Source organism: Chrysemys picta, chromosome 2 (assembly GCF_011386835.1).
Source record: "Chrysemys picta bellii isolate R12L10 chromosome 2, ASM1138683v2, whole genome shotgun sequence".
Lineage (NCBI taxonomy): Eukaryota > Metazoa > Chordata > Testudines > Emydidae > Chrysemys > Chrysemys picta.
In genome coordinates, this window is record NC_088792.1 from 212,652,856 (window position 1) to 212,669,958 (window position 17,103).

Here is a 17,103-nt window from a genome sequence, read left to right on the forward strand (position 1 = left end):
TGCATTCCAAGTATCAGAAATCCTTTTCAGTTGTATCCTTTTATATCTTCATTAATTTCTTTAGAGTCTAGGCCCTGAGTACTTTTTGCATGGACACTGCAGGGGAGGCCTTGAGACTTCAATTCTGTAGATTTTTTGGGCCACATTTCCAAAAAATGGGGGACAAATGTTAATGAATTGTAAGATGGGGACACTTAAAAAATGTATTTGACAAGGATGAATTTGAAATTCTCACTAAAAGGAAAGAATGCTAGCTTTTGCGAGGAAGATTAACACATTCTCTCCCTGGTTCTTCTAATTATGTATTATAGTGTGTATTGCTTCATGATGAGCCATATAAACGGTTACCTATGATGAGGCAATCAAGTGTCACCATCTAAAATGGAGGCTGTCTCCTATGGTGGTGAAACAGTTATAGTGAAAAGTATCATTTTTCGAAATGTAGTTCTTAAAAATTCCCAGATCAAATGCAGGGAATCTCTTCTGCTGAGGAAGTACAAAACCACAGCTTTTAAATAAGTGCTTATAAAATTTGTTTCCATTATACAAGATTCTAGCTCCTGCAAATCTATTGCAGTTTTAGAAATTAACAGCACCGTACCTATATGCAGTATAATATAAAAATTAGGAATATATAATATATGCATTACATTTGAAACTAAATATGCATTCATTGTAATTTCTTAATCTTCAACTTCTGAAGAGAGAATTTCAGACTATTCTACTATGTATAGGAAAGTATCAGAGGGGTAGCCGTGTTAGTCTGAATCTGTGCCACAGGACCCTCTGTTGCTTTTTATGTATAGGAAAGATTGATCAGAAATTTACACTGATGTAGTTTTGGGGAGAGTAAGAAATAAAATTGGTGTGGCTAACAATTCTTACTTTCTGACCCACATTACTACATTAGCAATTTAGAAATGAACAAAGCCACATATGCTAACCCAAGGGTGCTGTAGGTGTTATCTTTCATACACTTGCTTTCATGTTAGTGACATTTGTATTGACCGACTTGCTGTTCTCCTTGTAGTATCAAGTTTTTGTTAATAGTTCTTGGCTATTGCAATGGATTGAAGAAACACCTTGATTCTAGCTATGGCTTGGAGAGGAGTAGTTCTGTCTGCAATAGGAGTGGACTGTTTTAGCAGTAAATAACAGGAGCCCTTGCTTACAGTAAAACTGGAAATGTAGACTCCTACCAGTACTGTTTGTTTGTAAATAGGATCTTGACAGTCACATGCAAATCCACTAACTTAGCTGCATAGATACTCTGCTCTAGGAAAGCTGAGTATTTCTTAAGTCTTCCTATGCAGAAATGGAACATCAGAGTTTACATAAAAGCAGTATGTCTACACTCTATTTTGTGTACTTACACTACATGTAAATGACAGGTTTCAGAGTGGTAGCTGTTAGTCGGTATCAGCAAAAAGAACGAGGAATACTTGTGGCACCTTAGAGACTAACAAATTTAGTTTTCCTACTGTATTTTCCACTGCATGCATCCGATGAAGTGGGTTTTAGCCCATGAAAGCTTATGCCCAAATAAATGTTAGTCTCTAAGGTGCCACAAGTACTCCTCGTTCTTTTTACATGCTAAATGTATCCCATTCTGTGAACAGCTATCTAGTATATTGCATCATCAGTGCTTGTGGTTGCATTACAGAAGCCTAAAACTAAATTGACTGTTCCCTGTCTTTCACCCTTTGAAAACAACAAGGAGTCTGGTGGCACCTTAAAGACTAACAGATTTATTTGGGCATAAGCTTTCGTGAGTAAAAACCTCACTTCTTCGGATGCATAGAGTGAAAGTTACAGATGCAGGCATTATATACTGACACATGGAGAGCAGGGAGTTACTTCACAAGTGGAGAACCAGTGTTGACAGGGCCAATTCAATCAGTGTGGATGTAGTCCACTCCCAATAATAGATGAGGAGGTGTCAATTCCACATCACACGATCCATTGTCTACAGCCAAGCCCTAAGATACAACCGAATTTGCTCCAACCCCTCAGACAGAGACAAACACCTACAAGATCTTTATCAAGCATTCGTAAAACTACAATACCCACCTACAATACATAAGCCAGTAAGTGAACACTTCAATCTCCCTGGTCATTCTATTACAGATTTAAAAGTCACTATCATTGAACAAAAAAACTTCAGAAACAGACTTCAAAGAGAAACAGCAGAACTAAAATTCATTTGCAGATTCAACACCATTAATCTGGGCTTGAATAGGGACTGGGAGTGGCTGGCTCACTACAGAAGCAGCTTTTCCTCTCCTGGAATTGACACCTCCTCATCTATTATTGGGAGTGGACTACATCCACACTGATTGAATTGGCCCTGTCAACACTGGTTCTCCACTTGTGAAGTAACTCCCTGCTCTCCATGTGTCAGTATATAATGCCTGCATCTGTAACTTTCACTCTATGCATCCGAAGAAGTGAGGTTTTTACTCACGAAAGCTTATGCCCAAATAAATCTGTTAGTCTTTAAGGTGCCACCAGACTCCTTGTTGTTTTTGTAGATACAGACTAACACGGCTACCCCCTGATACTTTCACCCTTTGGATATTCTTGTCTCTACACTGGATGGCTATTCGATTCTAAAAGATGCAGCACCACTATGAGGTAAAATGATTGGCCATTCAGTGTTTCCTGAATGTTGTCTGTCTGAGATTGAGAATTCTTTGGCAGAGAGCGTGGATAACATTTTGAAAAACACTTAGACCCATTTTCAAAAATAATTTTAGGTACTTTAGGGTCTGTCTCATTGACAGTCAATGGAATTTAGGTCAAGATGCTTTTTGAAAATGGGACTTAAGTGCTTTTCAAAACGTTACCCAAAATCTATGCCAAAAAATTCTCAATCTAAGGCACTGTTCCGTTTTCAGGTGTCTTGGGACCTAAATTCCACTGACTTTAAATGAGACTTAGGAGCCTAAGAGCCTAAATCACTTTTTAAAATGGCACTTGAATCTTTTTCAAATGTTTGCATTTATCTCCTCCATGATTTGTATAGCACAGAGCACCCTGACTGTGCTTTGTAAATAGCAAACGCTATAGCTGGTGTGATGAGACCACAGTTCACAGCCTTGCAAATACCTTGACTTCTGCGGGACCCCAACTCCAGCCCACAGAAGTTTGACAACATGGCTAGTAAGCAAGATGAGACACAGGAAGGGATTTAGGATCCAAGGTAACAACAACACTTGTAATAAATCACATGGCTTCTGTTATCCAGCTCATGCTAAATTATGGGCATGAGTCTCCTTCATTTCTAAAGAATGAAGAAACGGTACCAAAAACCCAGTATTCCAAAACTGCTGGACTTTCTCCAGCGTGGTCTAGACAGAGTATCATCTCTGCAGGTACCTCTAAATCCATGGAAGATTTTCCCCTCATTCAAATCCCTATGAGCAGCTGTTCTTTCAACACCAGCTCCCAGACCCACAACATTAGAGGGTGAGGAGACAAAACCTGAACAATATAGACACCTTCAGGCGTCTTCCCCTGAAATTTAGGAAGAACATACAAGTCATCTGTTGCCAGATGGATTAAATGGTATATTTGATTTCAGATCTTTGCTTATCTAATTCAAAATCCCTGTAACAGAAAGAATCAAGGTTCACACAGCCTGTTCTGTGGCACCTTCTTGAGTAGAAATGGCATTGATCACCACTGACGTATGCAGGGCTTCAACTCAGTCATCCATTTACATGTTTATAAAACACTGTAAGCTAGATCTTGTTCCCCCACAGATGAATCCTTTGGACAAAGTACTGAACAGAACAGTCCCTAAATAAGCCAGCAGTTCCTTCCAAGTACAGATATGGGAGAAGTGTTTCATTTCTCCATACTGCTTACTGTCCAATTTGTCACAAATTGGGGGCAAAGTCAGGATCTAGGATGGCATTGGTAAATGGTTCTAGAACTGGAATCCCTTCTAGTCTGATCAGGCTGATTGAGTGAGTTCTGCTGTCTATCTTAGGAGCACCATTTATGACAGGATTTCTAGCAGCATTTTCTATCAGCAGTACTAAACTTTTAAATGCATCTACAGCTTTGGAAGTGCTTATATGGGGCACTGGAAGGAGCATGGATAAGTCCCTGAGCAACAAGTCTTTGCTGCCCCACATCACTGCCAAAAGAGACCCCTACCCCTTAGGGAGGTGATCGAGGGAATGGCCTAACACAGAAGGGAAATAAATAAGTAGGACTTTCTATTTTTTCAGAGTTTAATGCGTATAACAGGTGTTTTAATGTTTGGGTGTTAGCTGTAGTAGGTGTAAGCACCTTTTCAATCTTAATTCTCTCTTAGGGCTTGTCTACACTGGCAAGTTTTGTCACCAAAACACAAAAACAGCAAGTGTGTGTACACTACAACTTTTGTTGCAAAAAATGCTCAGTTTTGGTGACAAACTTCCACCCCTACGAGAGACTTTCATCTTTTCCCCTCCCTTTATTGTGGACAAAGAGCCAGTGTAGACACTGCTGATTGTTTTGTCGACAGAACTGGCTTTTGCCAGTATCTCACAATGCCTGCCCTGCTTGCTCTGCTCAGTGTTTTGATCTCTGTTGCCCTGCAGGCATGTGCCCCTTCCCTTTCAAAGCTCCGGGAAGTATCTGTGTGCTGCTCCCTTGGGGAACAAAGAAAGAGCAAATCATTGGAATGCTCCTGTTCTGCACGGCACTAGGAACACAGCAGCAGGCAGACTGGGACAGACTGCTGTGCTGCTTTGCCATTCCTCAGCATGGAGAGCTCACAGAGCTACTCATGATGCTGCTCTCGGCAGCTGAGGGGGCTGTGGGAGAACTTGGAGAGAAGCCCAAGATGCACAGTGATCAGCTCTTCCTTCCCACAACACTGCACTGTGGGATACATACCCATGGTGCATTGCTCACCCTGTCAATGATGGTGTCCCTAATGTGGACATGATCTGTTGACAGAGGGAGCAAGTGTGAACGCCTTTTGGTGATTTTTGTTTTGTCAACTTTTGGGTGTCAACATAAGTCTTGTCAACAAAACTTGGTAGTGTAGACAAGCCCTTAGTGAAGTATTCTTGTGTAGGTATTAACATAATTCATCAACTCAAATATTGGATTAAGATGCAACTGTATTTAAATCTAAACTAAATTCAGATCACTGGTTTAGTAGGAGATGAGAACTGGGTTGCTGCTGCTTGTATATCATGTGATGTACCCAGCTTCCAAGCTGATCAGCCTGCCTGCTGCTTGATGCCATTCATCAGTACACATTAGTGCAGCTGAAACAGCTTCTTAAAAGCTGCTGAACGGTGACTTTGAAAGCAGTCACTTTAAGTTGGGCGTGAACTTCTAACTTGCAAGTAGATGTTCTGGAGAACTGAGCCAGTATGCAGATACTGTTACAAAAGTGCATGTTAAGGGTGTTTCTTCTCTTCCTTGTATTATGGATTACAGTAACTCTTCACTTAACGTCCTCCCGCTTAATGTTGTTTCAAAGTTACGTCACTACTCAGTTAGGGAACATGCTCGTTTAAAGTTGGGCAATGCTCCCTTATAACGTTGTTTGTCCGCCTGCTCTGTCCACTGCTTGTAAGATTCTGTAGAAGAGCAGCGACTTTACAAGGGAGCATTGCACAAGTTCCTCTTCTCCACCTCCTCCCCCTCCCTCCCAGCGCTTCCCCCACAGCTGTTTGGCGGTGCTTAGGACTTTCTGGGAGGGAGGGGGAGGAGCGGGGAAGCACTGCGTCTCCGCTCCTCCCCCTATCTCCCAGAAAGTCCTAAGTGCCGTCAAACAACTGTTTGGCAGTGCTTAGGACTTTGGGGGGGGGGGGGGGAGAGGAGCGGCGATGCGGCGTACTCCGGAGAGGTGGAGTGGAGGTGGGCCTGGAGTGGAGCAGGGACAGGAAGAGGCAGGCCTGGAGCATCCCCCGGCAAAGTCGGCGCCTGTTCTTCAGGGAAGCTGCTACTGTGAAGGTGCTTCCTAGCGTCCTTGCCTGCAGTGGGCTGTGCCTGTGTGAGGTGAGCCAGGGGCACTTCCCAACCACAGTACAGTACTGTACAGTATATAATGCCTTTTGTTGCCCCCCCCCCCCCAAATTTCTTTGCAACCTAACCCCCCGCATTTACATTAAATCTTATGGGGAAAATTGGATTAGTTTAACATCGTTTCACTTAAAGTTGCATTTTTCAGGAACTTAACTATAACGTTAAGTGAGGCGTTACTGTATATCTTATGTTCCCCAAAACTCATGCTTTAGGTTTTCAGTTGGCCACCTGCGGAGGTCAGGAAGGGATTCCCCCTCATGATGTATTCTAGGAGGGTTTGGTCTCCTTCCTCTGAAAGGCCATGCATGGAGATGGGACATCAGGAGGGGTGGGCAGGTGTGCTGAGGCGGCACTGAGCATTCTCTCTTGTGCTTGGCTGGTTAGGGCTCACGTGCTCGGGGTCTAGTTGATTTCCATATGTGAGCTTGGGAAGGAATTTTCCTCCAGGTCAAATTACCAGAGATTGAGGGGTGGAGGGGAAGGTGCTGCCTTCCTCTGCAGTATGTGGGTGCAAGTCATTTGCCAGGTTTATCTGGAACTATCTCAATCATTCCCCTGACACTGCAGGGGTGTTGAGTGCTCGTGCATCTCGGTCTCACCTATTCTCTACTTGTGGCAAGCACAAATCTAGTCTAATGTGGGTTGTAATAGTTGTGACTGATGTTAGTTGTTGCGGTTAGTGTGCAGGTGCTGGGTGGTGTTGGTGGCCTGAGTTATACTGGGGGTCAGACTAGATGAGCTGGTCTTAAATGCTGGTGGCCATAAATTCTGACTACTGATATCCTTTTGACTTGAATGGTTTTTTTTACACACATGAATTTCACATATACAGACCCTTAAAACCAGCAGACAACTCAAGAGTTCATGCTCTGGTCTTTACTCTCCTGTCCAGCTGAGGTGCAGTCGATTGCAGTCATAAAAAGGAGACCGTGAAACAAAGGATAGTGTACTTTGCTGCAAGACCCAAGCACACCCCTGTCAGTTAAGGCTGTAGTTTCAGTTTCAGCTCTGAATTTCCTGGCAGTTGTCAGGTTAGCCCATACTCTTGACATAATATTTTACCATGTAAGTAGACAAAGATATTCAAGACTGCCATTTATATATTTAAGGAATGCAGCTCATTGGCCCATAGTGGGTTCTCTGTGTATAGAGATTAACTTAATTCTTTTCTTGTGTGAAAGATATCTGCAATTTAAATGACTAATTGCACTGTAGCTTTAGGCTGAACATATTGGTAACACATAAATGTTGATGACATGTGAAGGGTCAAGAGATTTATAATTTAGTTGACAATATATTGCTTAAAATGATGTGGCAAAGAGCCAGAAAACTTCATCTTAATAATTGTCTATTAACTAACATGACACATTTGTACAGTATTCATTACCTCCAGGTACAGATTAAGCATCTAATGTAGCCATAGAAAGTGACATGCGTACATGAATCTTGAGCATAATAGTGAATAAACTGACATTACATTTGCAGTAATTTGTTTCAATATGTAAAACATGTTGTTTCCTACATTTGAAAGGACGTGTAACAGTGTCACAATGAAATCTGAGGGGAGAAATGTAGCTGAATATTTTGTTCTGTTTTGTAGATCTTTGACCGTGTAGTGAAGCTCCTTTTTTAGACAGAAGATAATATCATAAATATACATGTTTGTTTTTAGCTGCATGAGAAACAGCCTGGAAATAGAGATCTAAGCTTGACTTCAACTTGATCTACACTCAAGGTCTATAACTGTCTCCTTTTTAAACGAGTTTTTTTATTTAAAAAAATCAGGTTTTAATGCATTAAATACAGTTTGAGAGAGAGCATTCATGCCAGTTTTGTGGACACGGAAGTACTATTAGCAAACCAAGATTTATCAGAGAAGGGGAAACAATGAAGCAGAATTGCTGTAATCCAGTTTGGTGTAACTGGAGAAGCATGGATTTGTTTCACCATGTACCCTTTGCTTTCTATGGGCTACACTGTGATCCTTTGTCATTTTAGTGAGGACTGGCAGGAATAGTCCCACTGACTTACAATGGGCTAGATTGTGCAAGCTTTCTAATTTTTTTAATGTAAAAGTGGCTAACTTTTGGCAGCGTTTCTCCTTTACTTTTAGATAATGAACTATTTAACCAACAGTTCAACCAACCTGTCTTTTTATGGCCTTCATCCCTGTAGTATCTGAGCACCTAACAATCATTAATGGATTTTATCTTCTCAACAGCCTGTGAGCTTAGAGACGTGTTATCTGCATTTTACAGATAGGGATCTTAAACACAGTGTCCATTATAAATGACTTGCCTGTGGTCACATATGAAGTCTGTGACTGAACTGGGAATTGCACCCAGATTGAAATCCCAGTCCAGTGCCCTATCCTTACTATCTATATAGGATGTATTATGAACAGCAACTATATCAGATCTGTATTTGTGTAGCTCTTGTAACTTAACTATCTTATGTCTCTGCTGCTGCTTTTTTGGTGTACACAGTAGAATTACTGTGAACATATAGAAAAATCCTAAAGAATCTTTTGAAACTCACACATACATAAATAACTAGGAATGCTTATTTTTAATAACGTGGTGTTAACATTTTAAACAATCTTGGTATCAACTAGTTATTTTTAAAGCTGAGCCGGAATTCTGTGTGGAAAAGGTCACTGAAGCAAGTGAGCGTTGGATCAGGTCCTGAGTGGGTAGCTCTGAACACTGACTCTATTGACAGTACTTTGGAGCACATATTCCAGAAGTCTGTAGTCTTATCATTTAAATTGGTTACACTTACTTTCACTTAATATCTTGGAGACCGAATCACTTAAAATGGAGATAATTACAGCACAAACCTTGGTATTCTTACTTCATAATCACCACCACTGTTGTGTCAAACTCTTCACTCGTGTCTTTTGAGGTACAATTCAAGTACTGAACTGTTGGCTCATAACCAATGCCAGAGAAAGCTCTGGGTTCACTGGAGACTTTCAAACCAATAGTTCTGGAGAACAATCTGACAAGAGTAGTAGATGTGACTGATTTATAGTAAAAGTTTTGATTTGGAACCCTAATTTTTTTGGAACAATTTGTACTCCTCACTCTGTACCAAAATCATCCTGGCAGTAGTAATTGTATGCCTTCTGACTTATCACATGGTATCTTATGGTAAGTTCACTGGTACATAAAAGATTCTTATTCTTACAGAAAGAAGGCAAGGTGAAGGGTTGCCTACTTGATAGCCTAAATATAAAACTTTCAGAAGGTGCCTGCAGCCAGATTCATGGAAGACGGGTGAGATTCAGGGGTGAAAGTAACTTACAGGACTTACCGGTACTGCCGGAGTCCTGAGGGGGCGTGGCCTCAACCGGAAGAGGCGGGGCCTCTCAGGGTTTAAAGGACCTGGGGCACTGGCTGTGGTTGGGAGCCTTAGGGCCTTTAAATCAACCCGGGGCTCCCAGCTGGGATTTAAAGGGCTCGGGGTTCCCGCGGTTGCAGCGGGGAGCTCAGAGCTCTGGTGCCGGTGGGGACACACAGTACTGCGCCGGCCTCCTCGCCCTCCCTGATGAGGCGATTACGGCCCCTCTTCCCTCCGTCCCGCAGGAGGACTTTAGGGCACACCAAGAACTCGTAAAAAGGGTGGCATAAAGCCTCCACCTCCAGGCAGAGGAGGTGGAGGAGCCCTCGCACCCCTGTTTAATGTACTGCCTTGCATCTCCACGAAGGGGTGGCGAAAATTTCAAATGCCCTGTGGCAAACCCCGGCCTCATTGGCCCCCATCTCTGAGAGTGGAATGCAAGTATTTTGTGCCCACCTAGGGACATGAATACTTGTACTCCCACCTTGCGCCCAACTCCCTTGTGGTTGAGTTGGTCAACCACGGGGAACAGCAGGGCGAACCAGCCCCTATCCTGAAAAATTTATTCATCCTTGAGCTTTCAGTTATGGGTGGTGAACCACCAGGCTCTCCTGGACTGCTATGAGTTCAATCTGTGGGGCTCCCTGCCCAAGTTCGAGACTCCCTCCAGGAGCGCGACAGGAAGGAGTTCAAAGTGCTGGTGGAGGAGGGCACAGCGGCTGCCAGGGCAACCCTGCAGGCAGCTTCAGCTGCAGCAGACACGGCCGTGCGGTCCATGGCCTCCGCGGTGTCCATGAGAAGGGTGTCGTGGCTCCTGCTCTCTGGGCTGTCCAGTGAGGCGCAGACCTCTCTGCGGGACCTCCCGTTTGATGGCAAAGCTCTGTTTGCGGAACAAACAGCTACAAAGCTGCATGGCCTGAAAGACTCCCGCACGACTCTCCAGACTCTGGGTCTCTATGTTCCGACTCCGGCTAAACCTAAGTTCAAGCCGCAGCAGACTCCCGCTCAGGCCACCCAGTCAGAATACGAGATTGCTTATAAGAAGTCGTGGGACTATAGGAGGCGCCCACAGAGACAGTCTTGGCTTGCCCCCCAGCCTGGGTCCTCCAAGGGCAAACAAGAGGGTAAAAGGTGGTTTTGACAGGATGCCCGGGGGCGCCCAGCCAGTTCTCATCAGGGATCCTTCTTCAATAAAGCTTCCCTTCTCCAGTCAGTTGTGTGCTTTCCTCCTGGAGTGGTCGCCGTTGACCTCGGACCGATGGGTCCTCAACACCATCTCCCAGGGCTACACCCTCCAGTTTACTTCCTCCCCACTGTCCACCCCGTCCCTCCTGGGGGACCCCTTGCACGAGGCTGTGCTCGAGCAGGAGGTGGGGCAGCTCCTGGGCCTAGGAGCGGTGGAAGCGGTGCCGGGGGAGTTCAAAGGCAAGGGGTACTATTCCCGCTATTTCCTTATCCTGGAGGCCAAAGGAGGGCTCAGGCCCATTTTGGACCTGCAAGGCCTGAACCAGTATATGGTGAAGCTCAAGTTCCGCATGATCTCCCTGGCCTCCATCATCCCCTCCCTGGATCCCGGGGACTGGTACGTCACCCTCAATCTGCAGGACACGTACTTCCACATTCATATATTCAAGGGGCACAGATGCTTCCTCCATTTCACGGTGGGGCAGGAACACTACCAATTTACTGTCCTCCTGTTTGGCCTGTCCACTGCCCCCAGGGTATTTTACAGAATGAATGTTGGTGGTAGCCACCCACCTCAGGCGCCGGGGGGTCCAGATCTTCCCCTATCTGGACCACTGTTCAAGGGCAGCTCCCGGTCACAGGTGCGGGATCACGTGGCGCTCCTTCTGTCCACGTGCACCACTTTGGGCCTGTTGGCAAACAACAGCAAGTCCATGTTAGTCCCGGTACAACACACAGAGTTTATCGGGGCAGTCCTGGACGCCTCGTCGGCCAGAGCCTCCCTCCCACTGGACAGTTTTGAGACCCTGAAGGGGCTCATCGACACGGTCACCAGGTTTCCGGTGACAACAGCCAGAGCGTGCCCCCTACCCTCAGTTCCTTCTTGCCAGACAACTCCAACAGAGGGGAAGGAGGGCGGGATGTGGAATAGACATGAGCAACACATCTCAAAGAACACCAGTTTCGGAAAAGGTAACTGTCTTTTATTCCACTTAGGAAGGACTAATCAATAGAACACATACACAATGGGAAACAACTGTGTAGGAAGGAGTACTGCAGAAAGGTTTATGGGGGTTATAGTGGATCACAAGCTAAATGTGTCACCAGTGTCACAATGTTCCCAAAAAAAGCAAAAATATTTCTGGGATGTATCAAAAGGGGTGTGGTCAGCAAGACACAAGAAATAATACTTCCAGTCTACTCCGTGCTGGTAAGGCCTCAGTTGGAGTATTGTGTCTAGTTCTGAGTGCCATATTTCAGGAAAGATATGGACAAATTGGAGGAAGTCGAGAGGAGCAACAAAAATTATTAAAAGTCCAGAAAACATGACTTATGAGGAAAGATTGAAAAAATTGGGTTTGTTTAGTCTGGGGAACACAAGACTGAGGGGAGAACATACCTTTTCAAGTACATAAAAGGTTGTTACAAGGAAGAGGGTGAAAAATTGTACTCAGCCTATGAGGATAGGACAAGAAGCAATGGGCTTAAAATTGCAGCAAAGGAGGTTTAAGTTAGATGTTAAGACAAATTCCTAACTGTCAGGGTAGTTAAGGACTTGAACAAATTGCCTAGGGAAGTTGTGGAATCTCCGTCACTGAAGGTTTTTAAGAACAGGTTAGACAAACACCTTTCAGGAATGGGCTAGTTATTACTTAGACCTGTCTTGAATGCAGGGGACTGGACTAGATGACCCATTGAGGTCCCTTCCAGTCCTACAATTCTCTGACTATAGTCATAAAGACTAAGCAGGTCACTGACTGTGTTGTTTCCTTCTATCTGGATACAGGCAGTGCTGCTCCAGTTTTCATTTCAGATAAATTCCATAAAGAGCCATAATTCATTAACGAACTATTACATATAGGATATGGTAGTAGAAGTAATGTGGTAATTCTTGAATTATAACTGCCTTGTGGAGACTAATGCACTCTCTTGGATCTGCTAACTTATGTCTATCTTCCTCTGGTTTTGATACCTCATGCTATAATTGTTTCCAACATCTGGATATGGCCACACGTCTATCCATTGCCTACCCCAGTAGATATTTTGATGGGATCTCTCTCCCACTCACGCAATTTTCAGATTAGCAATTGGAGAGTTCCTGTAAGGTGACATCAAAGCTGCCCTAAGGCAGTAGCTTGAGGATTTCCAGATTCTTGTGAAATCCTCAAAAGCTATGAGGCCGGACAGCCCTGTGCCCCTTTCCCCCTCTGCCACCCCAGGGTAGAGAACATCAGGGGGGCAGCTATGGGAAAAGCCAGAACATGTCTGTGTTAGCAAGTTCTCCATAGTTGCAGTCCACAAGCTATTGCTTTGAGTGTTAATTCCACCACAGGCGTGAAGGCGAGAGAGTGGTTTGGGGCTTTGAAAACGCTGCTCTGGCCTGTCTGGGGCTCAGGCCCTCTGTGTAGGGAACTGGGTATCCTCTACCCCCAATGGATCTGCTGCTGCCCACAGCAGGGATCTTCCTTTGTTAGGCTCTATCTTCAATTTAGAGGAGTGAGTGAGTTTGTTTTGCTTGCTTTTTAGTTTTTGTTTTGTTCTGAATTCATTTAATGGGTTTTCTTAACTTTATTCCACTAACTGATTTCAAAGCCTACTTCCTCATCTGTTCAAACTGCCTGGTGCTGCTTCATTCTGTCTCAAACCTCTCTTCACTTGAGATTACACATATGACTAGATAACTCTCTTCATTTGTGCTTTGCATTGGTAAAAATGCAAATACTTTGAGTGGGAAGGAAGGGCAGTTATTCAGTGGGCCTTGCTTGTGACTCTCATTCACTTTAAGCATCCCACCTTTTTACTATGTTGGAGAGAGAAATTGTCAATAGATTTAGCTGAAATCGTAATTGTTGAAAAAGTTGTCCATATGCAGTGGGTACATATCGCTTTTATATTTTGTATGAAATCACATTTGCATTGATTAAAAGCTCTTTTGAAGGGAAAGAAGCCTGTATTTCCCACAGTCCGTCCAGGGGAATTCGGTCCCCTCTGTGGATACTGCTGAGCCATTTTTGATTCGTATTGATACAGTTCTTCCAATAACGTGTCTTCTAAAACATTTTCTCAGAAAAGAGAGAGGCTTGGTTCTCTGGTTAGGGCACTGGCCTAGGAGTCAGAAATCTTTGGTTCTGTTCCTGGTTCTGCCACTGATCTGCTTTGACTTTGGGCAGTCACTTCGCTTGTCTATCCCTCTGCTTCCTCGCCCCCCTTGTTGTTGTCATAGGCCTTACCTCGAAGAGCTTAGTCTTTCACTGTGCGTGTGTGGAGCCTAGCACAATGGCACCCTGATCTTAGTTAGGAGATCTGTTACTGTAACACAGATGATAGGCAGGAATTCCCTATAGAAGGGATTTATAGCCTCTTTTTAAATTGTTCTGTTTGTATCTTAGCATGGCATACATACCGTTTCTAGAGTGAATGGAGGGAGTATGAGAAGGAAGAGGACACATTCCTTCCTATTTGAAAACTAACACTAATGCAGACTCCAAGACAGAGTTCAGGCTGGTGCCTGCAGGGCTGATATGCCTTACCTGTTTGCAGGTAAGTTCTGCAAAGCAGAGGTGGGAGCTGGTGTGCAGGCATCTAGGGTTGGGAGGGGAAAGACCAGGAAGGAGGCTCGATCAGTAACTATCACTCAAGGTCCAATAGGGCTTGCACCAATCCTGATAAGAGGCATTTTAATCTTCTCACTCACAGAGCAGCAGTAGAGGACTCTTCTGTCAGTTACACTGCAGAGAGCACTTTCCCTAGAGTGTCACCTCCAGATATGGCCCTAAGTGTCAAAAATCCAAGTCTTCTTGACTCCCGGTCTTTGGCATTATCAGTGAATTGTGCCAGTTTTCTTTTGTTCTTGACAGATGCAGACATCTGCTGCAATTAGCTATTCTCGGTGCACAATGTGAGCACGAACTTGTAAGTGCAGATACCGGTTTGTATTTTTGGTACCTCAGAAAGATGTTTTGCTTTAAAAGCAATACCCTTAGAGGTAAAAAGTGTCAGTACAAACACTTCCATTTTTTCCCCACTTGCTCCCTGGTTTAAAACAAAATATGAAAGGACAAAAAATTGCTGCGGGTGGGGAAGGGCAAACCAAGAGGGAATTGGAATGATGCATATCTGAGGTTTTGCTAGTATGTGCTCTGCAGTTAACTTGTACTTTAAAGGAGGTTTCTATGTGCTGTAGCCTCAAAGCAACGCAGCATTCAGTGTTAGGTGTCATTCCAACCAGATTCATTCTTTTTGCAGCACCAACAGTTACCTCTTCAGATATGTGAGTGGCCTGACCCAGATTGCCTGTTAAAGCACAGAAACAGACTAAATATGACTTGAGCCCATGTTTGTAAAGGTATTTAATCAATTAAGACCCAAAATCTCAGTTTAAATCCTGTTGATTGCCAAAGTGCCTAAATCCCATTTGAAAATGATATTTAGGCTCCTAAATCGGTTAGGCATCGCAATGCTGAGTGCAGCAATGCCTAATTACCTTTTAAAAATCTGGACTTAGATCTGTTTCTTTTCAAATAAACATGCAGTGGCCTGAACTTTCCAGGAAGTGATTTCGGAGAACCTAGTGGCTGTTGCTTTGGGTATGTTCAGCAGCCAGTTGAAAGGCCATCAGAATTTTGTACTCAAATAGCTTATCGATAAAGATTTGTATAATAGATGACAGCTGTCTTATGAAGTTGGAAGTGTGAATTTACTGGCTTAATAGACTACAGTCTATTATGAGCTTGTTTTGTTTTTGTCTGATTACATTCTTTCGTAATGCAATTTCCAAGTTGCAGGGTGCACTAGATATGATTTCCAAGGACTCCAGACTTTGACTAAACTAAATCTAGAACGCTCTTCAAAAAGATAAAAACAAAACTCCTTGAACCCGGACGGGTTGGCTCTCCTGCTTCCTTATAACAGCTTGCAATATTGATAGCTCCCAAACAGAGGCTGGGGATTTGAGATGGGTGCCCTGTTTTTCCAAGGGAATGAATAAGATTCAGAGGATGTGTGTGTTTATTTTTTAAAGGTAAGTCTTCACATCTAGAGAGAATGTTTTCACCTCCATGAAGTTCTTTGAATTATAAAGGACATTGCTGTTGGGTTGCTGAAAATCCCCGAGGGTTTGTTTCATTTATAACATTGCCTTGAGCCTTCTGCTGCATCCTGTTGGATTGACCTGGTTTTCAACTCTGTGCTGGCAGCTGCACTGCAGAGCTCTCTTTTTCCTGGCTCCTTCAGGGTTGTCATATGACAAACTTGAACTGTGACCCTTTTGTGTCTTACCAGGCCAGCAGTGCCCTCTTTATGCTACGTGGCCAGCAGTCTTCCCCACACGCACATTTGTTCCAAGCCATTTAACAAACTGAAAGTTTCAAATTATGGCATTTCATAGTTTTTAATAGTAATGACTGTAAAACAAATGAAACGATGCTCAATTCTGTGCATGTTGCTAGTAAGAAATACTGCTTAATTTTCTGCAAATCATTGTCTAATATCTAGTGAAAGTGCCTTTTAATGTATCTTCGCTTATAAATTTAAATGCTCTTTAATGTAAAGTCATCCTTAGAAATTTATGCCATAAAAGAGAATGTCTACACTACGAGAGTAGTTTGATTTTACTTAAATCGAATTTGTGGAACCGATATTACAAAGTCGAACATGTGTATCCACACGAAGGACAGTAATTCAAATTTGTGAGCCCACACTAACGGGGCAAGCATCGACATTGGAAGCAGTGCTCTGTGGGCAGCTATCCCGCAGTCCCCGCTGCCCATTGGAATTCTGGGTCGAGCCCCCAATGCCTGCTGGGGCAAAAAATGTGTCGAGGGTGGTTTTGGGTAACTGTAGTCATCCAACCGTCACTCCCGCCCTCTCTCCCTGAAAGCGCCGGCGGGAAATCAGTCCACGCACTTTTCTGGTGAGTGACAGCGCGGACACCACAGCACTGCGAGCATGGAGCTTGCTGCAATCATTGCTGCAGTTATGGCCGTTGTCAACACCTCGCACCTTATCATCCACCTTTTCCAGAGGCAGATGCTGAGAAATCTGGCGAGGAGGCTACGGCAGCGCGGTGAGGACATTAAGTCTGAGAGGGGCACAGACCTCTCACAAAGCACGGGACCCCGCGCCATGAACATCATGGTGGCAATGGGTCATGTTGATGCTGTGGAACGGCGATTCTGGGCCCGGGAAACAAGCACTGAGTGGTGGGACCGCATAGTGCTGCAGGTCTGGGATGAATCACAGTGGCTGCGAAACTTTTGGATGCAGAAGGGAACTTTCCTGGAACTTTGTGAGTTGCTGTCCCCTGCCCTGAAGCGCAAGGACACTCGGATGCGAGCAGCCCTGACTGTCCAGAAGCGAGTGGCCATAGCCCTCTGGAAGCTTGCAACGCCAGACAGCTACCGGTCAGTCGCGAACCACTTTGGCGTGGGCAAATCTACCGTGGGGGTTGCTGTGATGCAAGTAGCCAACGCAATCGTTGAGCTACTGCTGTCAAAGGTAGTGACCCTTGGAAACGTGCAGGTCATCATAGATGGCTTCGCC

The 17,103-nt window shown here is 44.2% G+C and overlaps 1 protein-coding gene across 3 annotated transcripts in view; it reads left to right on the top strand.

Annotated features, from left to right (window-relative positions):
- Nucleotides 1-17,103, top strand: part of TAF4B (TATA-box binding protein associated factor 4b) — a 160,115-nt gene that overhangs the window by 95,714 nt on the left and 47,298 nt on the right. Inside the window, exon 15 of one of the 3 annotated variants that reach the window (XM_065585401.1) lies at nucleotides 9,228-9,314. The exons of the other annotated variants lie outside the window; for them this stretch is intronic. Within the exon in view, the coding sequence (XP_065441473.1) occupies nucleotides 9,228-9,314 (87 nt within the window). The remainder of the gene's footprint in view (nucleotides 1-9,227; nucleotides 9,315-17,103) is intronic. 3 annotated transcript variants of the gene reach the window in all.